The 18,122-nt window shown below is 56.2% G+C and overlaps 1 protein-coding gene across 1 annotated transcript in view; it reads left to right on the top strand.

Moving 5' to 3' along the window:
- Window positions 1-10,591, top strand: part of REXO1 (RNA exonuclease 1 homolog) — a 42,640-nt gene extending 32,049 nt beyond the window's left edge. Inside the window, exons 12-16 of the mRNA XM_075524594.1 lie at window positions 3,183-3,293; window positions 3,659-3,774; window positions 3,942-4,080; window positions 6,698-6,818; window positions 7,575-10,591. Coding sequence (XP_075380709.1) covers window positions 3,183-3,293; window positions 3,659-3,774; window positions 3,942-4,080; window positions 6,698-6,818; window positions 7,575-7,663 — 576 coding nt within the window. The 3' untranslated portion in view covers window positions 7,664-10,591. The remainder of the gene's footprint in view (window positions 1-3,182; window positions 3,294-3,658; window positions 3,775-3,941; window positions 4,081-6,697; window positions 6,819-7,574) is intronic.
- The last annotated feature ends 7,531 nt before the right edge of the window (window positions 10,592-18,122 follow it).

Below are 18,122 nucleotides of genomic sequence, written 5' to 3'. Positions count from 1 at the left end.
AGCTGTCTGGAGTGAAGTGGTTTCATTTGTCCTAAGCAAATGCCAGTGGGTTAAGCTGCCCAGCAAAAGCTCAGATAGGGAAACATTGAGGAAGTGAGAAATAAAGAATTTCCTTTTAAGGAGCAGTCTCAGGGCCTTGACATCAGTGTGCCAAAACCTTTTTCTGATTTTTTTCCTTTCCCAGATGCCCGTGCTAAGGTAGCTTTCTGCTGTAGGCCAAATCTTTTCTTAGTTTTCCGTTTACTGTATGCCCTTTGTTGTATTAAGGGGAGGAACCTTCCCAAGGAGCCTGTTGTAACTCATAAGTATTACTTCTCTTGAGGAGGGAGGCGGGGAAGGGATCCTAGCACTAGAAAGCAGAATGAAAAACCTGCTCAGGAATAGAATCGCCCTTTGATAGAGCTGAACGCTGTTTGGGATACCTTTGCACAGGTGCTTTTTTTTTTCCTTAGGCAACAGGAGAGTTGGCTTCCCAGCCTGGCATCATTGGTCCTCTTGAACCACTGACTGAAGGGAGCAATCCGTCTTCTGCCTCTCCCTCAGGTCTCTGGGGATGTTCCTTGTCACTTGTTTCAGTGGCATTTTTATATTTGGCAGCTGCCACGCAGGGGAGAGGAGCATGATGCAGAACCAAGTGAGAGGGGATCTAAAAGGGTTACGTCCAGTTGAAGGGGCTCCCAGAGCGTATCTGTTATAAGGCATCTTCTTGTCCCACTGTTTGAAAGACCTCAAGCGATACAGGGCTGGCTGGCTGTAGGTTCTGGAGAGGTGTGTGCCCTTCTTGTTCTGGCCAAAAGCTAGAACTAGGAAGTGAATTCTGGGGCAAAATTCAAGGCTTGTTAAAATAGGAAGAATTGTCTGTATGGGCACCCTAAAAGCCTGCCCTGCACAGTCTGAAGCGTGAATGGGATCAGGCAGGCTGCTACTTCTCCTCTTCCTTTTTCATGTGAAATTAGGATCTCTTTTTAATCAGTGTTCCAAAAAACATCCAGCAGGGAAGTCGGGAGAAATTGATGGGGCTATAAAAACATGACTTCTCTGCACTTTTTGCATGGCTGTTGTAGACCATAAAACCTCATGGCCTCTTAAGAAACATACAATCTCTCTAATAGCCTCTTACTCAATGAAGCATGCCACCAGTGCTCCAGGGCTCAGGCATCCTTTCTCATCTGCCTCCTAGTTGTTGTGCTGCTACAGATCACTATGCTCTGGCTTTCTTGGTTTTCTCATCCAAATGAGCGAGTTTCACAGCATCCTTTGGTAGATTTAAGGCTGGAGTCCACAGCCTGCTCAGGATAAGAGTATGCAATGACATATTGGGATGCTTGGGCTGCTGGGGAGCACAGTATCTTTCAGCTTTGAAGGAGGGCATTCAAAACAGGAAATATTTGTAATAAGAAACTGTTCTATGTAACTAGATCCGTAGCTGGTTAGAAAAGCATGTCCGTCTTTTCCTTCCAAATACATTTGAGATGCACCTGTCTGGATTATGCTGCAGTTAGCCAATGTGGCAGGAGATGGCGGGATGGAGCTGTGCTTGTACCTACCGCTCCCCGGGAGCGAAGGAGTCTGGAGCTGCTCTTCTTTGTGACAACTGAGTCTGCTTCTTTCTCTGGTCTGAAAAACAGAAGCAACTTTTCTGCTCTCCTCTCAGCAAGGAGGAATTGGACAGTTGTGGAACATCAACTACTGTAGAAAAACATCTAATTTTTTTTTCTTTTCTTCGCTGCCCAGTTATATTGTATGACAGAGGGAGGGAAGGAATCAAGCTGCAAGGGAGAGAAACATTTACTATCTGTTGGCCTGGTAATCTGCTCTACCCATTTCTTTAGCAAAACAGTCAGATTCATGGGCATAGATGCAGAATGGACAAGTGTGGCCTCCCAGCTGTTAACTTCAAATGATGCAGTTCTCTGGCTGCACCGGCAGTAATAACCTGTGCAGGAAAATATGCAAATCCTTGCTTTCTACAGGTTTCAGCTTTACAAGTGCCTCAGTTCCTCATCTCTCCAGCCTTTCTATCCTGAGACGAACGAGTACAGTTTGATTCCTGTAGGGTGAGATCTGTGAGAAGCACGATGAAGGAGGCTGTACACGGGCTGCTGTGATTGTGCGCAAATACATTGAGATTTAGGGACAGACAAAACTTAAACAAAACAAAAAACCCCACTGGGGAATACAGGAGAGAGAGCATCACCTCTGGGTGTGGTGCAGCAGTTTAATTTGACTTAAAACCATGTTAGTGGGCAAAAGGGCAGTTGCAATCTCCATCTTGCCCTCGATTACGTGTTCGTGCTTCCCCACTGGTGCAGGGGTGCAGGTAACCGGATCAGTGCTATCATCCAGTTTAAAACTCCCGCTGCAAAGGCGGCTTTCAGGCTGACCAAGTGGGGTGGGATCTGTGGCTGTGGAGGAAACGAGAGTGGGAGTGCCTCTTGCAACAGCGGCTTAGTCTTGCATTGGCTTAAGCCACTTGCGAAATCGCTCCCTGAGTTTTCCTGCTAGTTCAGGGAGCTCTTCTGTGCTGGATCTTGTTGACCCTAAAGCTTTAGCTGCAGATAATGAAGAGTGGTTGGAAATATTCTCTATTTATTGCCTCAAGTGCTCGTAGGCAGTAGCTCCTGTTTGTCTGCGAACTATCTAGTTTTGGAATACAGTGGCTTTTATTTGTATGCACACATTGACGTTTTCTGGTACTTCATTACACCAGTTTCTCATGCCGTCTATGGGCTGCGATACACCTGATGCTAATGCTCGAACAGGGATGTCTTGGATTAGAATCCTGCACCTGGGCATGTCTTGGCCGCAAGCTAAACCAGGAAGCAGCAGCTGGAGTTAGATCAGTGTAAGACCTCAGTGTGACCTTTTCTGAGTAATTCTACTCCAAATTGAAAGTTGAAAGCTACTTGTCCCTAGATGTGTGATGTCTTGCTCCTACTTGAGCTGTCAATATGATGTCACTAGCCCTGATCTGGCTTTGGAATTGGGGTTGCACGTGGCTTTGTTTGCTATTGTGACAAACTTCTCAGACCGACTGGTAGGCAAAAATTATTCCTCATTAACCTTTAGAAATGATTTTAAAAAATCTTTTTGTTTAAGTGGGAGGTTCTGTTGAAGTGGACTTCTTGGATTCTTGTTCCTGCCATCAACAATTGTCCCTTTTTTTTTTTTTTTTCTTTAAGCAACATGTCCACGATGGGCGAAAGGAGAGCCTTGATGGCTTTGTGAAGACTTTTGAGAAGTTGCCTACAACTGATGGCTACCCTGGAATCTACGCATTAGACTGTGAAATGGTGGGTCCCTAATGAATAGGGGCAATGCACAAGCAAAATAAAGCTTTTTGGGGCAGGCCAAGGGTGTGATACAAGCGACTGAAGGGAAGTTCTGTTTCCTTACCATCTTTCCTTTCCTGCTGTGGACTCTAAATCATCTTGGTCCTGTACTTTTGAATTAGCTGTTGTTAATTAGTTTTAGCAATGTGTGTTTCATTGGGGGACTGCGTGCACCCTTGAAAAGCTGTAGCTAGCTGGCCGATACTGAGCAGTGTTTGCTGGCTGGCCTTGCGTTTTGGGATCTGCAGCACTTCGGTGAATGGCTCCGTTGATACCGTGCTGTGGTTGGCATGCACTTGTCTTCATGTCTGCTCTGTTGCTTGCAGTGCTATACTAAGCAAGGACTGGAGCTGACAAGAGTAACTGTGATCAACTCTGACCTGAAAGTGGTATACGACACCTTCGTCAAACCGGACACCAAGGTGGTGGACTATAACACCAGGTAAGGACGGTCTTCCTTGGGTCAGAGGTCTGTGCTCAGAATCAGGAACTTAGCAGGGAGCCCTTCTTGAAACTCCACTGACCACCACTTCCTAATGGCTGAGATGCTTTTGGCCTTGGGGTGTTCCTTTAGTGAAGGAAGCCCTCCTTTCTGCTCTTGCTCTGCAGATTCTCAGGCGTGACAGAAGAAGACCTGGAGAACACTAGTATCACCCTGCGGGATGTCCAAGCTGTCCTACTGAACATGTTCAGTGCAGACACCATATTGATAGGGCACAGCTTGGAAAGCGACTTATTTGCACTAAAGGTAACTTGCATTGTCTTGTGTTTACATCTCCCTCTGTTTCTTTCCCACTCTGGTGTGTGTTATATGTCTCCTTTAAATTTAGGAACTGTTTATTTCCAAGAACCAGGAGGACACAGTAGGTCTGTCTTGGCTCTGAGCCAGCTGCGAAGCTGTCTGTGGTGGAAGAGCAAGGGAGGGGGTTACGTGTGTCACTCATGGTGTCACCCCAGCTTTTGTTGGCTGGTGCTGCCCAGGGTGACGGACCTCTCTAGAGGTGACTGGGGAGGGTGAATAGAGCAGGGCTGGTTGGAAGGACTGATCTCGAATCATTTGCCTTTCACTCCCGCCATATAGTCAAGAATCCTCTGTTGGTGTCAGCATCCTTTGACTGGCTTGAAGATGTGCTCAGCCAGGGTCAGGGCATGAACAGGGGAGGGCTCTGGAGTCTCCTGTGCCCTCTGGATGTCCACGGTAACTATTTTAGAAACAGGACAAGCCTCTTCATTGTCTCTGCCACTGGAGATAATTCTCATGATTTCTCTTCTAATGTCAAAATGTCTGTTTTCGCTGAGTGAGGTTCTCTGCCTGGTTTGCTGTGATTTGTGGTGTTCCTTTGATCAAGCTATTTTGACCTTTTATCTGTCTTGTTTCCTGCTTGGCCCTTGTCAGTCTGGCCTGCACACCTCTCAGCCATCTCTGCTATTCTGCGAGGGAGGGCTGTCCTCTCCCCTTGCACTCTGAACACAGATCCTCAGGGGCTTGTCCAGGGTCACCAAGAAAGCGTGCGGCAGGCAGGAGCTGAGTCTTTAGTCTAGGCTCACAAGCCAGAACTTCCTCCAGCCATTCTTTATCATGCAGCTTCTTTGATGAAGCAGCTGTGGCTGCCAACTCACGGCGATGGTTTGGAAGCAGGGAGTTTTAATGCCTGCAAAGCGCTTTACCTCTCCGTGGCACCCTTTATCCCAGCCTCTCAGAGAGTTCATCATCATCATAAAAAAATTATTTACAGTTTTATCAGCACAAGATGACTGCATTGGCCTCTTAGAGGCATGATTTTCTCTTAGCATCGCAGACACTGCCAAGAGGACGAACCCGAGAGCAATATAGCAGAGCATGACAGGCAGTGGCATGTCAAGTCGTAATGTCTGAAGGCTGTGGCAGTAAAGTCGACATCTCGCTAATGGCCATGGCAAGCTCCAAATGGTGATAGCATTTCAATTTTTATTTAAAGCTATATTATCCTGTTTCCTCAGTCTTCCTGATCTACATAAGTAATTATCATTGTGCCTGGGCGAGTGCCAAACTTGACTGCAGTCGAGGAGAGATTATCCATAACGTTGGCAGTTTTATACTCCAAAGAGCGTAGCAGGTTGTTTCTGTTAAACTGCAGCTGTTCTCAGGCATTTACGGAGCTGGGCTATGAAACTATTAATGACGAAGTTACGGATTGTCATGCAACATTAGCTGGTGCCTAGGAAGAGTCGAGGCAGATGAGGAGACGGGATTATCAGGGTCCTGTCTGAGTCATCCTGTGTCGAGACTTGCAGAGCCGTCTTTTGGTCAGGCATCCAGGTTTATCTCTTAGACCTTGCATTTTACTCCTGCACTCAAGATGCGGGACTGCCTTCATCCACATTCCTTTAGCTCTCACTGGACACGTATTCTTGGCAACAGAGGATTAATCTTGTCTTAGCCTGAGAGTAAGAAATCAGTATTTAAAAAAAGCCAGCTTACCCTATGTTTATGGACTGTGTCAGATGTGGCCTTTTGGTCCTCCGCAGGGCCCTTGGTGCAGGGTAGGTAGCCTGTTGACCTGTTCAGCATCCTCGGTTCCTACAGCATGATGACACTTCATACCTAGAGGACAGCAAACGTCTTGCCTCTCCTGTGTGCCCAGGCACTTTGACTCAGACATGGGACCAGCCAGGGCCTCCCTCCCATCCACTGTGTAGTTCCTTACGCCCAGAAGTACGAAATCTCCTCGCCCCATTTCATCCTTGCTAAGCCGGTGCTGGTTAAAAACGTCCTGTTGACTCATTGCTGATGCACTGGAGGTTTTCAGGCTGGTTAGCACATTGAAGGTTAGGGCTTTTCTGTAGAAGCAGTGTGACGTACAATGGGTTAGGTACAGTTTTGACTTGCATATCCTTCCCACTTCTGTCCACATCTTGAGAAGCAGTTTACAAGCTTTTACAAGCCTTTACAAGGCTTTTACAAGCTTTGTGGGGTCAACCGGTTCCTCCGCTTGGTTTTTCATTATGAAGGACACTCTCAGAGTATGCCAGTTTCTCCAGGCCAGCGTATTAAGGATTGACCTGTCCTGTTGTTTGAGTTATATGAACTGAGTCAGCCCTGTATTTCTGCTGCTTTGAATGTGCAGTTAGGCAGGGCTTTGAGGGCAGGTATATTGGCTGGCAGAGCATGGGGAAGCCTGTGTGCACGCATCCTTCAAGGGGGAGTCATCTTTGATTCAGCCAGAGCCTCTTGCAAGACTGGTTGGGTTAGAGCTTGGCGACAGCATTACATAGAGCCTGAGAGGCTGACCGGAAGATCGCTTTAGCATGGTTAATCCTAAGGAGTGTCCGTCCGTGTGGGAGAGGGAAAATAAGCATGTTTCTTTCCTGCTCCCTCCCTCCAGCTTATCCATGGCACAGTGGTGGATACCGCGATCGTCTTTCCCCACCGGCTGGGTTTGCCTTACAAACGGGCTCTCCGGACGCTGATGGCAGACTACCTCAAGCGCATCATCCAGGACAATGGTGAGACCAAGGAGGAGCTGAGAGTGAGGTTCTCGTGTCCCGTCCCACCTGGATGTGGGCTCCTTGGACCTGCCTTCCTCTGCTCTCCCCAAGCCCCATCGTCTTGCTCCTAATCATCTTTTTTCTGCATAGTATCTGGCAGTAGCTGTGAATGGGCCAGCATATGAAGTCTCTGCCACAGACAGTTTCAGTTTGAACCCTGTTCTGAGGGCCAGCACCACTTGTTTCTTCCCTCTCTGTGCTAAGTGCGGACCAGAGAAGTGGTGTGAGAAGGCCAGAGGTAGCTCTGTCAAGGCCATGTCATGCCCTCCCTTCTCTCTCTGGCAAACTGAGATTGACCTTCCTGTTTGAAGCGTGGCATGTTCTTTTCCGTCTTCCTTGAGCACATTGTAAACGTACTGCTGGGGAAATTGAGGCCTCTCTGACCAGCTACTCCACAGCCTGAGGGCCTACAGACTAGCAGGACTGCAGCCCTTAATTTAAACAAGGGAATGGTGTCAGGCTGAAGTCCAGCAAAAAATGTGTTTAGTGGAAATTCTTCTGCTTTAAATCCATCCCTGTGGTTCACGGTGATCACAGATGCACCTGTGGGTGCTGTGGCAGAGGGCAGTGAGCAGCTGGGCCAGCAGTGTCAGGCAGGATCTCATCTTGGGAAGCCTTCCTCTGTGCTTTGCGCTGTGAGGAGGCAGCCCTTGTGCAGCAGAGGGGCTGCCTGGGCCGAGGTGCTAACTGCCATCCTTGTCTTTCTGTCCTCAGTGGAAGGGCATGACTCCAGCGAGGATGCCAGAGCTTGCATGGAGCTGATGGTCTGGAAGATCAAAGAAGATGCTAAAGTGAAACGATGACTTGCGCTTTCTCTCTCTCCTGTTCCTCCTCCACCTCTTTGAAGCAGTGCAATAAATGCTCAGAGTAACACTGTCCACCTGTACGCAGCAGCATGCTACCCCAGACTCCCCATGCACTCGCAGGTATCTATGGGACTTAAGGACTGCTGCTGGCGCAGCTGAACGGCACCAGCTCACTGCTTGCAGGTCCCTGTGTCCAGATAGTGGCTCTCAGATCCTCTTTACTCCACCTGAGGGATACTCTGTGGTACAATTGCCTTGTAGGCATGGCAAGGTGGTTTTGAGTAGCACAACCAGAGAGAACTTCTTGGTTCCTAGGAGAAGCTTTTAGAGGTAGGTTGGATACGTGCAGAAGGATCTTTCTGGTTCGGTTAAAGGTAGATCTTTTTCTTTTTTGTTTTTTTCAAATGTACCTTGAATTGCCTCTGTACTCCAAATTGTACTCTGTACCGATTCCCGCAGTGTTTGGAGATAGGGGGAAACGGAAGAAAGTTGGGCAGGAAGCTGTAAAGTGAGTGGATTGTGTAGCTGGTGTGTGAATGGCAAGCAAGGGGTGGTGAGAGCCGAGGATCAAGCCATCTGGGAGGAAATCCTAGTGCAGCCCCGCTGTGGAGGAGAAAGCCAGAGCTGCAAGAGAGGGAGGCTGTCTCTGAGAGCACGTGGTGGGAGCAGCAGGTCGGAGAGGAATGAGATGGGGTCAGGGGAATTACTGCCTGCTGCGACCCAGGTGATCCTCTCAGTGAGGGCTGGCATTCTGGTTCTGCAATCGCTGCAAAAGGGGGAAACCACAAGCGTCAGACCTTGCCCAGACCTCAGGGAGCCGTGTGTGTAGTAGTGAGGCAAGGGACAGCAGGGCTGGGACAAATTGGGCTCCCAGAGCCAAGCAGCAACTTGCAGCTTTCCAGGGGAGGAGCCGTGTCGGAGAGGACAGTGGTAAGAGCAGGCATCGTGTCTTTGCGGGTTAGGACAAGCTGTCCTTCCCCTGACCCTGAGCTTCCAGCACGTCTCCAGGGAGCTTGTATGCAGGGATCAAGGTTTTTGGGGGGACCCAGGCGCAGCTAAGATTGCACCTACGGGTGGCCCCTAGCAGTCTGCAGGACTCCCCACCAGTCTGCCCTGATAGCAGGGACTTGATGCAGGCAAGAGCAAAAGCAATAGGTAAAAATTATTCATTAAACTAGTTTACATGTTGTGTGTTTTAAGAAGAGCAAAAGACCCAGTTATTGTCTGTTTGGCCCCCTGGACAAAGGCAACTGTCAGGAGCGTGTCTCTGTCGCGCTTGCAGCGACGGGGGCAGGAGCACAGGCAGACTGGACGGCTCTAGTGGTCTCTGTCCGCCCAGGCTCCGTGGCTGTCGGGGGAACAGCAGAGCTGATTGAAATGGTCCCTGATAGATGAGGTCTCTTAGCTGAGGTCCAGGCAGCAGCTTAGCCCCATTATTAGGCCAGCGATCGCCTCGCCCCTCCCAGGCGGGACTGGCATTGCTTCCCAGCGGTGGCTGGTGTGGTCCTGGCCCCCGCGTCCCTGGCACGGGCTCGCTGTGTTGCTCCAGTGGCTGTGGGGCAGGGGAGCTGCTGGGTTTTGGTTGCTGTCGGGGCTGGGTCTGGCTCGCTCCTTTGTAGCCCCGCTGGCGGTGCTGGGCTCAGAGTTTGGGGACGTGCTGCGTGTCCCCTGGCACGTCCTGCTGACCTGTCCCACCTCCGCACCCAGCGTGGCGGTGGGGAGGAGCGTGGGGCTGGGCTGCGTGCCACGGGCAGGGGCGTCCTGCTCGGGCCCCTCTGCACGGGCCGGAGGGTGCTGGTATGTGCACAAACCCTGGGAGCCTCTCCCCATCCCACTGCTGTCCTCGGAGGTGAGGATGTGGCTTCCAGTGCCTGACCTCTGCCAGGCTCTCCTGAAGCCACCGGGAGGAGTGGGGACTGTAAAGGCTCCTGTTATTGCCGAGCCCTTCTCTGTTTCCTCTGGCAAGCGGTGGCACAAGCTCCCAGCCTGTTCGTTACCCCCAATTTCAGGCCGTGCAGCTCCCTGCCGCTCCCCCAGCGCTCCGTAGGGCACGTCGCATCCAGCTCTCCTTGCAGCCCGCCTTTGCCAAGCGCTGCAGCCGCCTCCTTCCCTGCTGTGGGGCTTCCACGTGAAGCAGCCTCAGGACACCTTGTCCTGTCCCCCTCTCCCATCGCCTGCAGGGAACTGTGCTGTTCCTGCCCAGGCCCTGGGAAAGACGGAGAGAAAGTTCAGTGCTTCCTAACCAGGGAGGGAAGGTTTATTCCCGCTTCTGCCTCTTTCCCTTGTTTATCCCCCCATTTATCTTCACTCCTGGCTGCAGCGACAGAGCGTACCTGGAGCAGCCCACCAATCTACTGGTTTGCCATGTTAGATTTCAAAGCCGGCTCTTGCCTCGAGGTTCCCCCATTACTCGACAGGCAGTCCCAGCTCCCCGGCCCTCGCCTGCAGCAGCTGCCTTCCCTGGAAAAGCCGGCACATTTCTCACGTGGACCCGGTGTGCTGCTGTCCTGCTTGGGGAGCTGGTTGCTTGGCTTGATCCCACCGCCTGGGCTCGGGGAAGGCAGAGCATCGCTACGGGGTGCGTTCCTCCAGGCATGAGTCCTGCCAGGCCAGGGGACCTCGGTCATTCCCGCTTCCTTTCCCCACGGTTCAGCTGGGACCCCTAAAATGAGGCTTTTGGAGTGGGGCGGAGGAGGGAGGTTGCCTGTCTTGTGGGGTTTTAGTGGAAAAGCGAACCACTTCCACCCGCGCTGTCGGTGCGGGTCAGAGCAAGCGTTGGACCCACGGGCTGCCATCGCCTCCACCCCCGGGCGCCGTAACACTAAGACCAGAGGTTGGTGGTCGGTAAGAGGTTTTTGGGTTGTACATAACTATTGTAACCTGTAACTTTTTGTAATTGTTTTTAATAAAAGGGTGTTGACTAGACGCACGCTCCTGAGTCTGGGTCTGCTCTGCCTGCAGCTGGATCGGGGAGGATGGGTGCCGGAGCCGTTCCGGAGGCAGGAAGGGCCCGGGCATCCCTTCAACTTGCAGCCGCTGTTATTTCCTCCGTGCCCTCACAAAGTGGCTCTGCCGCAGAGCCCAGCCTTCCCCCAGCACTTGTCACCGGCTTCGCAGCTCTCAACGGTCCATTCCTCTCTGCGGCACATCAGCCTGCCGGGGCGAGCCGAGGAGCTGGAGGAAAGGGGGCAAAACCGGTGCCGCTCGGCAGCTGCAAAAGTCCAGCCCGACCCCCTGGGACCGCGAGACGAGGTGCTGCCCGCGGTGCCTGGGGCGGCATGGGCCATATCCTTGCTCCGTGCAAACCCTTCTCGCCCCCCACACGGTGCCCTGAGCCACTGGGCAGCAGCGGGGCAGGTCCCGGCTCCTCTTGCCTCCGTCCCGGAGCTGGGGCGACAGCCCAGGAGCACTGGTGCCCGCCTCGGCGTCCTCCCACCGCCTGACCAGGCTCCCCAGGAGAGCCCGTATCAATCTCGCAAATGGGGCAGGAATTAAAGTGCCAAGCGAAGGAGCTGATTCAGCACGGAGGAAGAGGTGAAGGTAAAAAGTTCAAATAAAAAAATAATAGGCTATTAGATGACCTCACTGGCAATGTGTTTTATTTAACGTGCTGGTGATGGCTTGGCGATGGCAGCGGTTACTTAGGATGCTGTAAAAGCCGCGGCTGACCCGTGTTCTCAGCCACCTTTACGGGCCTTTGAGGTGCTGGGTGCGCAGAGTTGCGGCGTTCACCTCCCGGGGTGCCGTCCCTTCCCCTGCGGATGGTGGGCCCCTCTCCTCCCGCAACGTCGCCCGCTGCGAGGCAGGCAGGGTTTCTAGGGCTGCGAGAGCCCTGGGCCCGGGTGAGCACCGCTCGCCCAGCCTTGGGTGTGCAGATGGACACGTGGATGGACAGACGGACACCGGTGCTGCGGGTCTGTGTTCAATATCTGTCTCGGAGGTCTGAGACCCTCGTTTTTTTCCCTGGAAAACGTCGTCTCCTGGGGGCACTGCCGGAGCTGGGGAATCGCCAACAGAAACCGCAGGAAGGGGCTTTCTGGCTCTCTGAAACCTTTGCCCTTTTGGGGTCCTTCGCCTCTGACTCCCAGTGCAGCCCCTGGGCTGGGTGCTGCCTGTCCCCCCGCCACTGGCTCAGCTCTCGGATGCTGGAGCTGAACTGGGGGAAGCAAACAAGCAGAGACCCCCTGAGCCGTAACCCCGGTCCCTCGCCTCCCAAAGCCCCGCTGGGGAGGCTGGACCGGCACAGCCAGCTCCTTCAGGGCGAGCTGAAATTTGGAGAGGTGATGCGAAGTAGCTCGCTGGAAAAAAAGGCTTGATTTCCACCCCAGCTCAGAGGTGCCGGGGTGTTACAAATCCCCCCACTTTGTCCCCCCTTGCCGGGGATCCGGCCCCTGTCCCTGCACGCTGTGCCCGTATCGATCTGCGGAAACAGCCTCTGGCCCCTGTCCCAGTCTAAGCTCTTTACCAGCGAATTGGTGCCGCTGTGCTGGCTGCGTCCTCGGAGCTGTCCTGGATACGGGGACCCGCTGGGTCCCCGATGGCACCGTCAGAGCTGGTTTCAGCCCCGGGAGGAGGGTCCCTGCCCTGCTCCAGCCTCTGCTGCGCTGGTTGCAGCTCGGCTTTGCGTGGCCGCTCCGTTCCCATGGCTTCACTTTCCCAAGCGGGGAGGGAATTTCCAAACCCAAATGAGAGCAGCCTCCTGCCCCCCTGCAAGGGGGGGAGAGGTTTTGGGCAGCCCAGGGGGCTGGTTGGGCACATGGGCTCATTACGTGTCCTTCTTCTGCAGCTGCAGCTGAGACTGGGCAGCTCATCTCATGCAGCCCTGCGTTTGCAGATGCTACCAGGGTTTGTGCCAGGGCCCGTCTCATCCTGCAGCATCGTCCCCTGTTGAGGGGCATCCACGGGGTGTCTGCATGTCACCCCCTGCCACCGAGCCACCCGGCACGGGTCAGAGGTGACCGGGGTCATTGATCCTCTCTTTAAAAAGCTTTTTACCACAGTTTGTCCAGAACCTCCAGGTGGGCAAGGGCTGAGGCCGAGGCAGGGAGGTGAGTATCCATCATGTGTCAGGGGTCCCATGGCTTGCGTGTGCAGGCAGGAAAGCTCCTTATGCAGTGACGGTGGTGCGGTGAGGCCCTTTCTGCCACGGTCGATGGGGACAGGGACCTTGTGGCAGCCCCCATGCATCTGCTCCCTCCACACTCCTCCTCGCTCCAGCCTTTTGCTTGGCCAGACCCGCTGTCGGTGCCCCGAGCCCGGGCACCTCGGCCGCTCTGCTCCATGCCTCGGTTTCCCCCGGGGCGGCAGCGTGGGATGCCTGTGCCCCCACCATGGCCCTGGACCCCCAAAGTGCCCTGCAGTGCAAGGGGGCTGTGGGGCTCCCCAGGCATGGGGGTCCCTGTTCCGAGCCCTAAACCTGCAGCAGGGCGAGGTGGGTGACAGCGGTGTCACCGCGGGGACTGGGGTCCTCCTGCACCCTCCAGCCACTGGCAAGAGAGGGGAACGGGCCAGACTGGGGAGCAGGGGCTGGTGGTGGGCGAGAAACAGGGTCACCACCGGTGACCAGCCCTGTCCCCTTCCCAGCACTGTCCCCTGGCCTGAGACGGCCGCAGGGCAGTCGGGAGCAGAGGAGGAGGAAGAGGAGGGTGTGGGTGCCGAGCAGGGAGGAGGGCAGCAGCTGACTGGTCGTGCAGGTTTTGGGGAGGGTGAGTTTTTGGGTGTTGGAGGCAGGTGCCGGGTGCCGAGGGCATCGCTCGCTCCTTCCACCACTTCCACGTGCAGCACTTCTGGTCCGGGGGCAGCAGCCACGCCCGGAGGCAGCGCTGCCCGTCCCCCACGCCGTGACGGTCCCCTCGGTTGCGTCTGCCAGTGCCTGAGCCAGGACCAAAGTTTGGGGCATCAACGGGAGCCCAGGGAGGTGCCGGCTCGAGGCTGGGGGCTGCGTGTGGGGCTGCTCCCAGGCTGAGAAACAACCCCTGTCCCGCAGGGAAATGTTTCTAAATTATTATATTATTATTTTCTCCAAACAAACGGGGCTTTGTAGCTGCTCGGCCGCTTGGAACGGGGCACCTGGAGCTGCTCGGTCCACGACCGAAGGTAAAAACGAGGCTCAAAGGTTTAACTCTTCCCTGCAAGCGTGGGAGGCTGCGCACAGGATCTGGCCGCCGCTGCATGGGGCAGCCCCCACCGGGGTCTTCTGTGCCCCTGGAGAGGGCACGCGCTGGGACGGTCATCGCGGCGCCCGGCGGAGCATCCTCCACCCTGGCGTTGGGCTCCTGGCGCTTGCTTAATTGCGCCGGGGGGGGGTTCAGCTAATTGCAGGGGGCAATTGATTGGTAAAAAATGTCATCTTCGCCGGCCACGGTTGCCAGGGTGACCTTGGCCGTTCTCCGCCAGCATTATCAGTTCCCGGGTGCCCGAAACCACCCGCCATGCCACGTGTCCCTGCGGGGGGGACGCTGGGGTAGGATGTGGAAATCCCTTTCCTTCCTCCCGATCTGGCCCACTGCTGCCGGAAGCAAGCGAGCGTCCGTGAAAGCCGGGGGGACGCGGAGGTTTGGGGCTGGGGCGTGTCCCCGCCATGCCCAGCTGCCTGCTGGCCCTCCCCAGCGGTGCCGGTGCCGCCTTCGTCGAGGGTCTTCGCCGGGCTCCAGCGCTGCAGGTGCTGCCGGCGCAGAGGGAGCGGCAGGGCCAGGGCAGCAGGTAGGAGATGGCAGACGAGGCCTGAAACGCCGAATTTCCTCGTGGATGCTGCTCCAGGGCCAGGCGTGGGCCCCACGGGCGCTGCCGGGGATCGCCACGGCGGCGGAGGAGCTGCCGGGGAAGAGCGGGCGCGAAAGGCAGGTGATGGGCTCGGGGCAAGGGAAGGGAGAAACTCTGCTTGTATTTGGAGAGAGGGGTTGGGTTAACATCAGCGGTCGTTATCTGGGGCTGCGAAAATGCAAAAAACTGCTCCCAGTGGGGCCGGCCCCCACCGCCGTCAAGGACAGAGACTCCCCGGCCCCGGCCCCGCTCCAGCGCGTGCCCGCTCCCACCGCTAACGTTTGCTCAGACCATTTAACCAAAACGTCCCATTCTGCCCGCTGTGACCCAGACCTCTCCCACGCTTTATTTCAAAATGGCACAGGCCGCTGTTCACCAGCTTTGTGTGAGAATTAACAATAAGTCGTTAATTTGGCTTATCTCCCAGCACCGGCCCCTTGGGCAAGGGTTGGGTGAGGTTTTCCCCTCCCTTTTCAGGAGGTGAGGAGCAGCCCCGGGATGGGGATGCACCCAAATCCACCCCCACCGCCGCAGGTCGGGCGCTGGCCGGTATCCCCCAGTGCCCCGCGGGGACACGGGGACGCAGGGACATGGGGACACGGGGACATGGGGACACGGCGCAGCTGTGTTGTTTATGGACCTTGAACAAGTTATTCATGACTACGCAGTAAATGCTTTATGGACTGTCGGGCCAGCGCTTGGTTAATTGCCTCCGGGTTTCTGTGGTTAATTGCAGGGAGCAATTAATCTCATGACGGCTAACGCAGGACCACTACGGTGGGGCCTCTCTGCGGGCACGCGGGATGCATGCGGGGCAGGATGGAGAGCAGGGAGACACCGGGCTGGCTCGCGTCTCGTTAGCTGCTATCGCTAACGAGGCGGCCTCTGTCCCCAGCTGGGCTTGCAGTCCCGGCGCTGTCACCTTGGGGCTGCTCGGAGGCAGCGTAGTTCGTTTGTGCTTTCGGCCTCTTCTTCCTTGGCTGGCCCCTGCGCCCACCTTCCTTGGTCTTCAAGGCACGGCCCGAGCCCCGCCGAGCTGCTGCCAGACCCTGGGGGCTCTGGGGGGGACCGCGCGCTCCCCAGTGAAACTAGTTGGGCCCCGGTGCAGCCCAACGCCCCCCCTGCCCAAATCTGCCTGCTCTCTGCCCAAACACTGCCCCGGAGACGCTCGTGCCCGCTCGTTGCCCTCGGAGCCGGTTTGGGACCACCTGCCTCTCCCCAGGGCGGCGGGGACGCCCTGGCCTTGACACCACGTCCCCGTGCGCTGGCAGGTCCCACGGGAACAGCTCCCGCAGCAGCAGCAGCAGCAGCTCCACGTTGTTCCCAACCAAGCCGTGCCGAGACGATAAATCAGGGCGGGTTTCGAGCTGTGCCTGGCTGCCAGCAAGGAGGGGGAGCCCGGGGGTGCCCAGCGAGGGTGCCCCGGCAGCAGGCAGGGCGAGGCAGGCAGCCAGGATGGGAGGCGGGCAGGGCAGGCAGGTCCCTGCGGAGGCCAGGGCTGGAGGTGTGGCGTGGGCTGTCCCCACGGTCCCGGCGTGGGGCAGGACGGGTGGCAGCAGTCCCGCTCGGTGCTGTGGTGGCACGACCTCGGCGGCCGCCCGGGGCTGTCAGCAGGGCTGCGGGCAGGATCGGTGCAGGTACGGGGACCCGGGGGGGAGCGTGGCACCGCGGAGCCCCCCCCCGCAGGGCAGCAGGCCCCAAGAGCTGCCGTCCTCCTCCCTCCTGCTCTCTTCGGGGTACCCACGGGTGCCGACTGGGACCCGAGCGGGCAGTGGGTGCGGTGGGGGGCTCATTGCCGGCAGGTCCTTCGGGGCTCTCCTGGGAGCCGCATCTCTCCCTGTGGACCCCGGGGAGAAGGGGGGAGCCCAGGGCAGCCCCCCTCTAACAGTGCCGCGGTTGGATGCCGGGCACGGAGGAGCGTTTCAGGATGGGGACGGGGGAGCCGCCTTTCCACCTGGAGCTGCATCAAAACAGGTGGAAAAATAGGGCAAGCAGAGGGAAACTCATGGCCCGGGCACGTCCTCAGAGCTGGGGAAAAAACCCTGAGAGGCTTTAATGAACCGTGATCCACCCGGCCGGAGCGCGGGGGCGTTTCCGGCATGACGAGGGCAGGAGGAGGCATGAGCTGGCTGCTGCCGCGCGCACCCACCCACCCACTCATCGCCTGCCCTCGGGCCGGTGTCACCGACGGCTGTCGCGACGGGGCTGAGCATGGGCTGATGCTGGAGCTGCGGCAACTGGGGGTTGGCGGCGGGGGGTCCCCGGGGTGGCGGGTCCCCGGCTGGGGTCCCGTGGGGATGCTGCGATCAGGTAAACAACAGCGGCACTCACAAGGCTGGTTACGGCAGCGCCCAGCAGCCCTGGGCGGGGGACGGGGTGTCGGGCTGGTCCTGTCCCCCGTTTTTTTTTGGCTGGGAGGGAACAGGAGGGGCAGAAAGGCAACCAGAAACCCCCAGCCACGAGCGCTGGCTGTGCTGGGTCTGCTGGGCGCTCCCAGGGAGCCCAACACGTCTCTCGCTAATTCCTGTACTGAGCAACAGCTCAACTTTTATCCGGAGATTTCAGAAACAAAACCGTCACAGAAACCCTGTATCAGCGGGTCGGATCAGCGACCAACATAAATCTCCACGTGTTTCACTAACCCAGGCCAAACCCTTGGGGCACGGTGCCCGTTCCTGCTTAAAACTGGTTTATTTGTGTTCAGCCATGCAAACCTCCGCTAGCCTAAAACTATGGGTTTTGGGTGAGAAAGCTCCACTTTGGGTCTTGTTAGCGCCCAGCAGCACCGTACAGCCGGAGACCTCAGGGACCAGCGGGACGGGACGTTCCCTGCCGGGCTGGGTGGACCGGCCCGTTCATCCCAGGCACTGAGTTGGAGGAACACCCTGTAGGTTAATAAATCACTGTTGGTCTAGATGAGGGCGTGGAGCAGTGGTCAGAGGATGTCTTGTGCCTTCGGCCATCGCTGGCCCTTTCTGGCCCCGGGGAGCTCTGGGCTGGGGCCAGCGCGGGGTTTGGCTGCCCGCCCGCGCAGCTGGAGCTGGCAGGGCACCCTGGCACCAGCTTCCAGCCTGCTCCTGCCGACCCAAAGTGCAATTTTGATTTCTAATTTTTGGGGCGATGAGTGAGGTTGGTAGAGAGGGTTCTTGGAACTGAGGTTTCTTGGATACCTCCTTAGAAGTATTTCTCCAGTGCTTTGACTCACTCTTTTTTTTTTTTTTCCTTTTCTTCCCCTTTCCCCCTGCTCCTGGGCTCTGGCAAGGGGCTGTTTTCCCAGCTGCCTTCGCACGGCGCTCGGCTCCACGGAGGGTGCCGCATCTGCCAGCCGCAGGTGCTTAATTAGCTGTACTTTTGTCTGGCATCGCCCAGGAACAGGGGTGCTTTGGAGCAGATGAGCAGTGCCGCGGAGGGGGTAACGGTGACCGTTGCTGGGCTCCGAGATGCCAAGCGCAGCGGGGACATGACGGATATTCAACTTCAGGCCAGATCCTGAGCGCAAGAGGGACCTTCTGAAAGGGTGACCACAGACGGACCTAAGGTCTTCCAGTGTATTTCGGGGAGACTCAGGGCAGGGCAGGTTTAGACCCTTTGATTAAAGCAATTGCACCGTTTGCTGGTTTGGAAGCAGCGAGCTCAAGCGAACGTCTTGGCACACGTCGCTGTCAGCCTCAGCTTTAATATTAATGTCCTGGAG

This window comes from Mycteria americana, chromosome 24, assembly GCF_035582795.1.
Source record: "Mycteria americana isolate JAX WOST 10 ecotype Jacksonville Zoo and Gardens chromosome 24, USCA_MyAme_1.0, whole genome shotgun sequence".
Taxonomy (NCBI): Eukaryota; Metazoa; Chordata; class Aves; order Ciconiiformes; family Ciconiidae; genus Mycteria; species Mycteria americana.
Note: the sequence above shows the minus strand (reverse complement) of the source record. Positions and strands in the feature narration are given on the sequence as shown.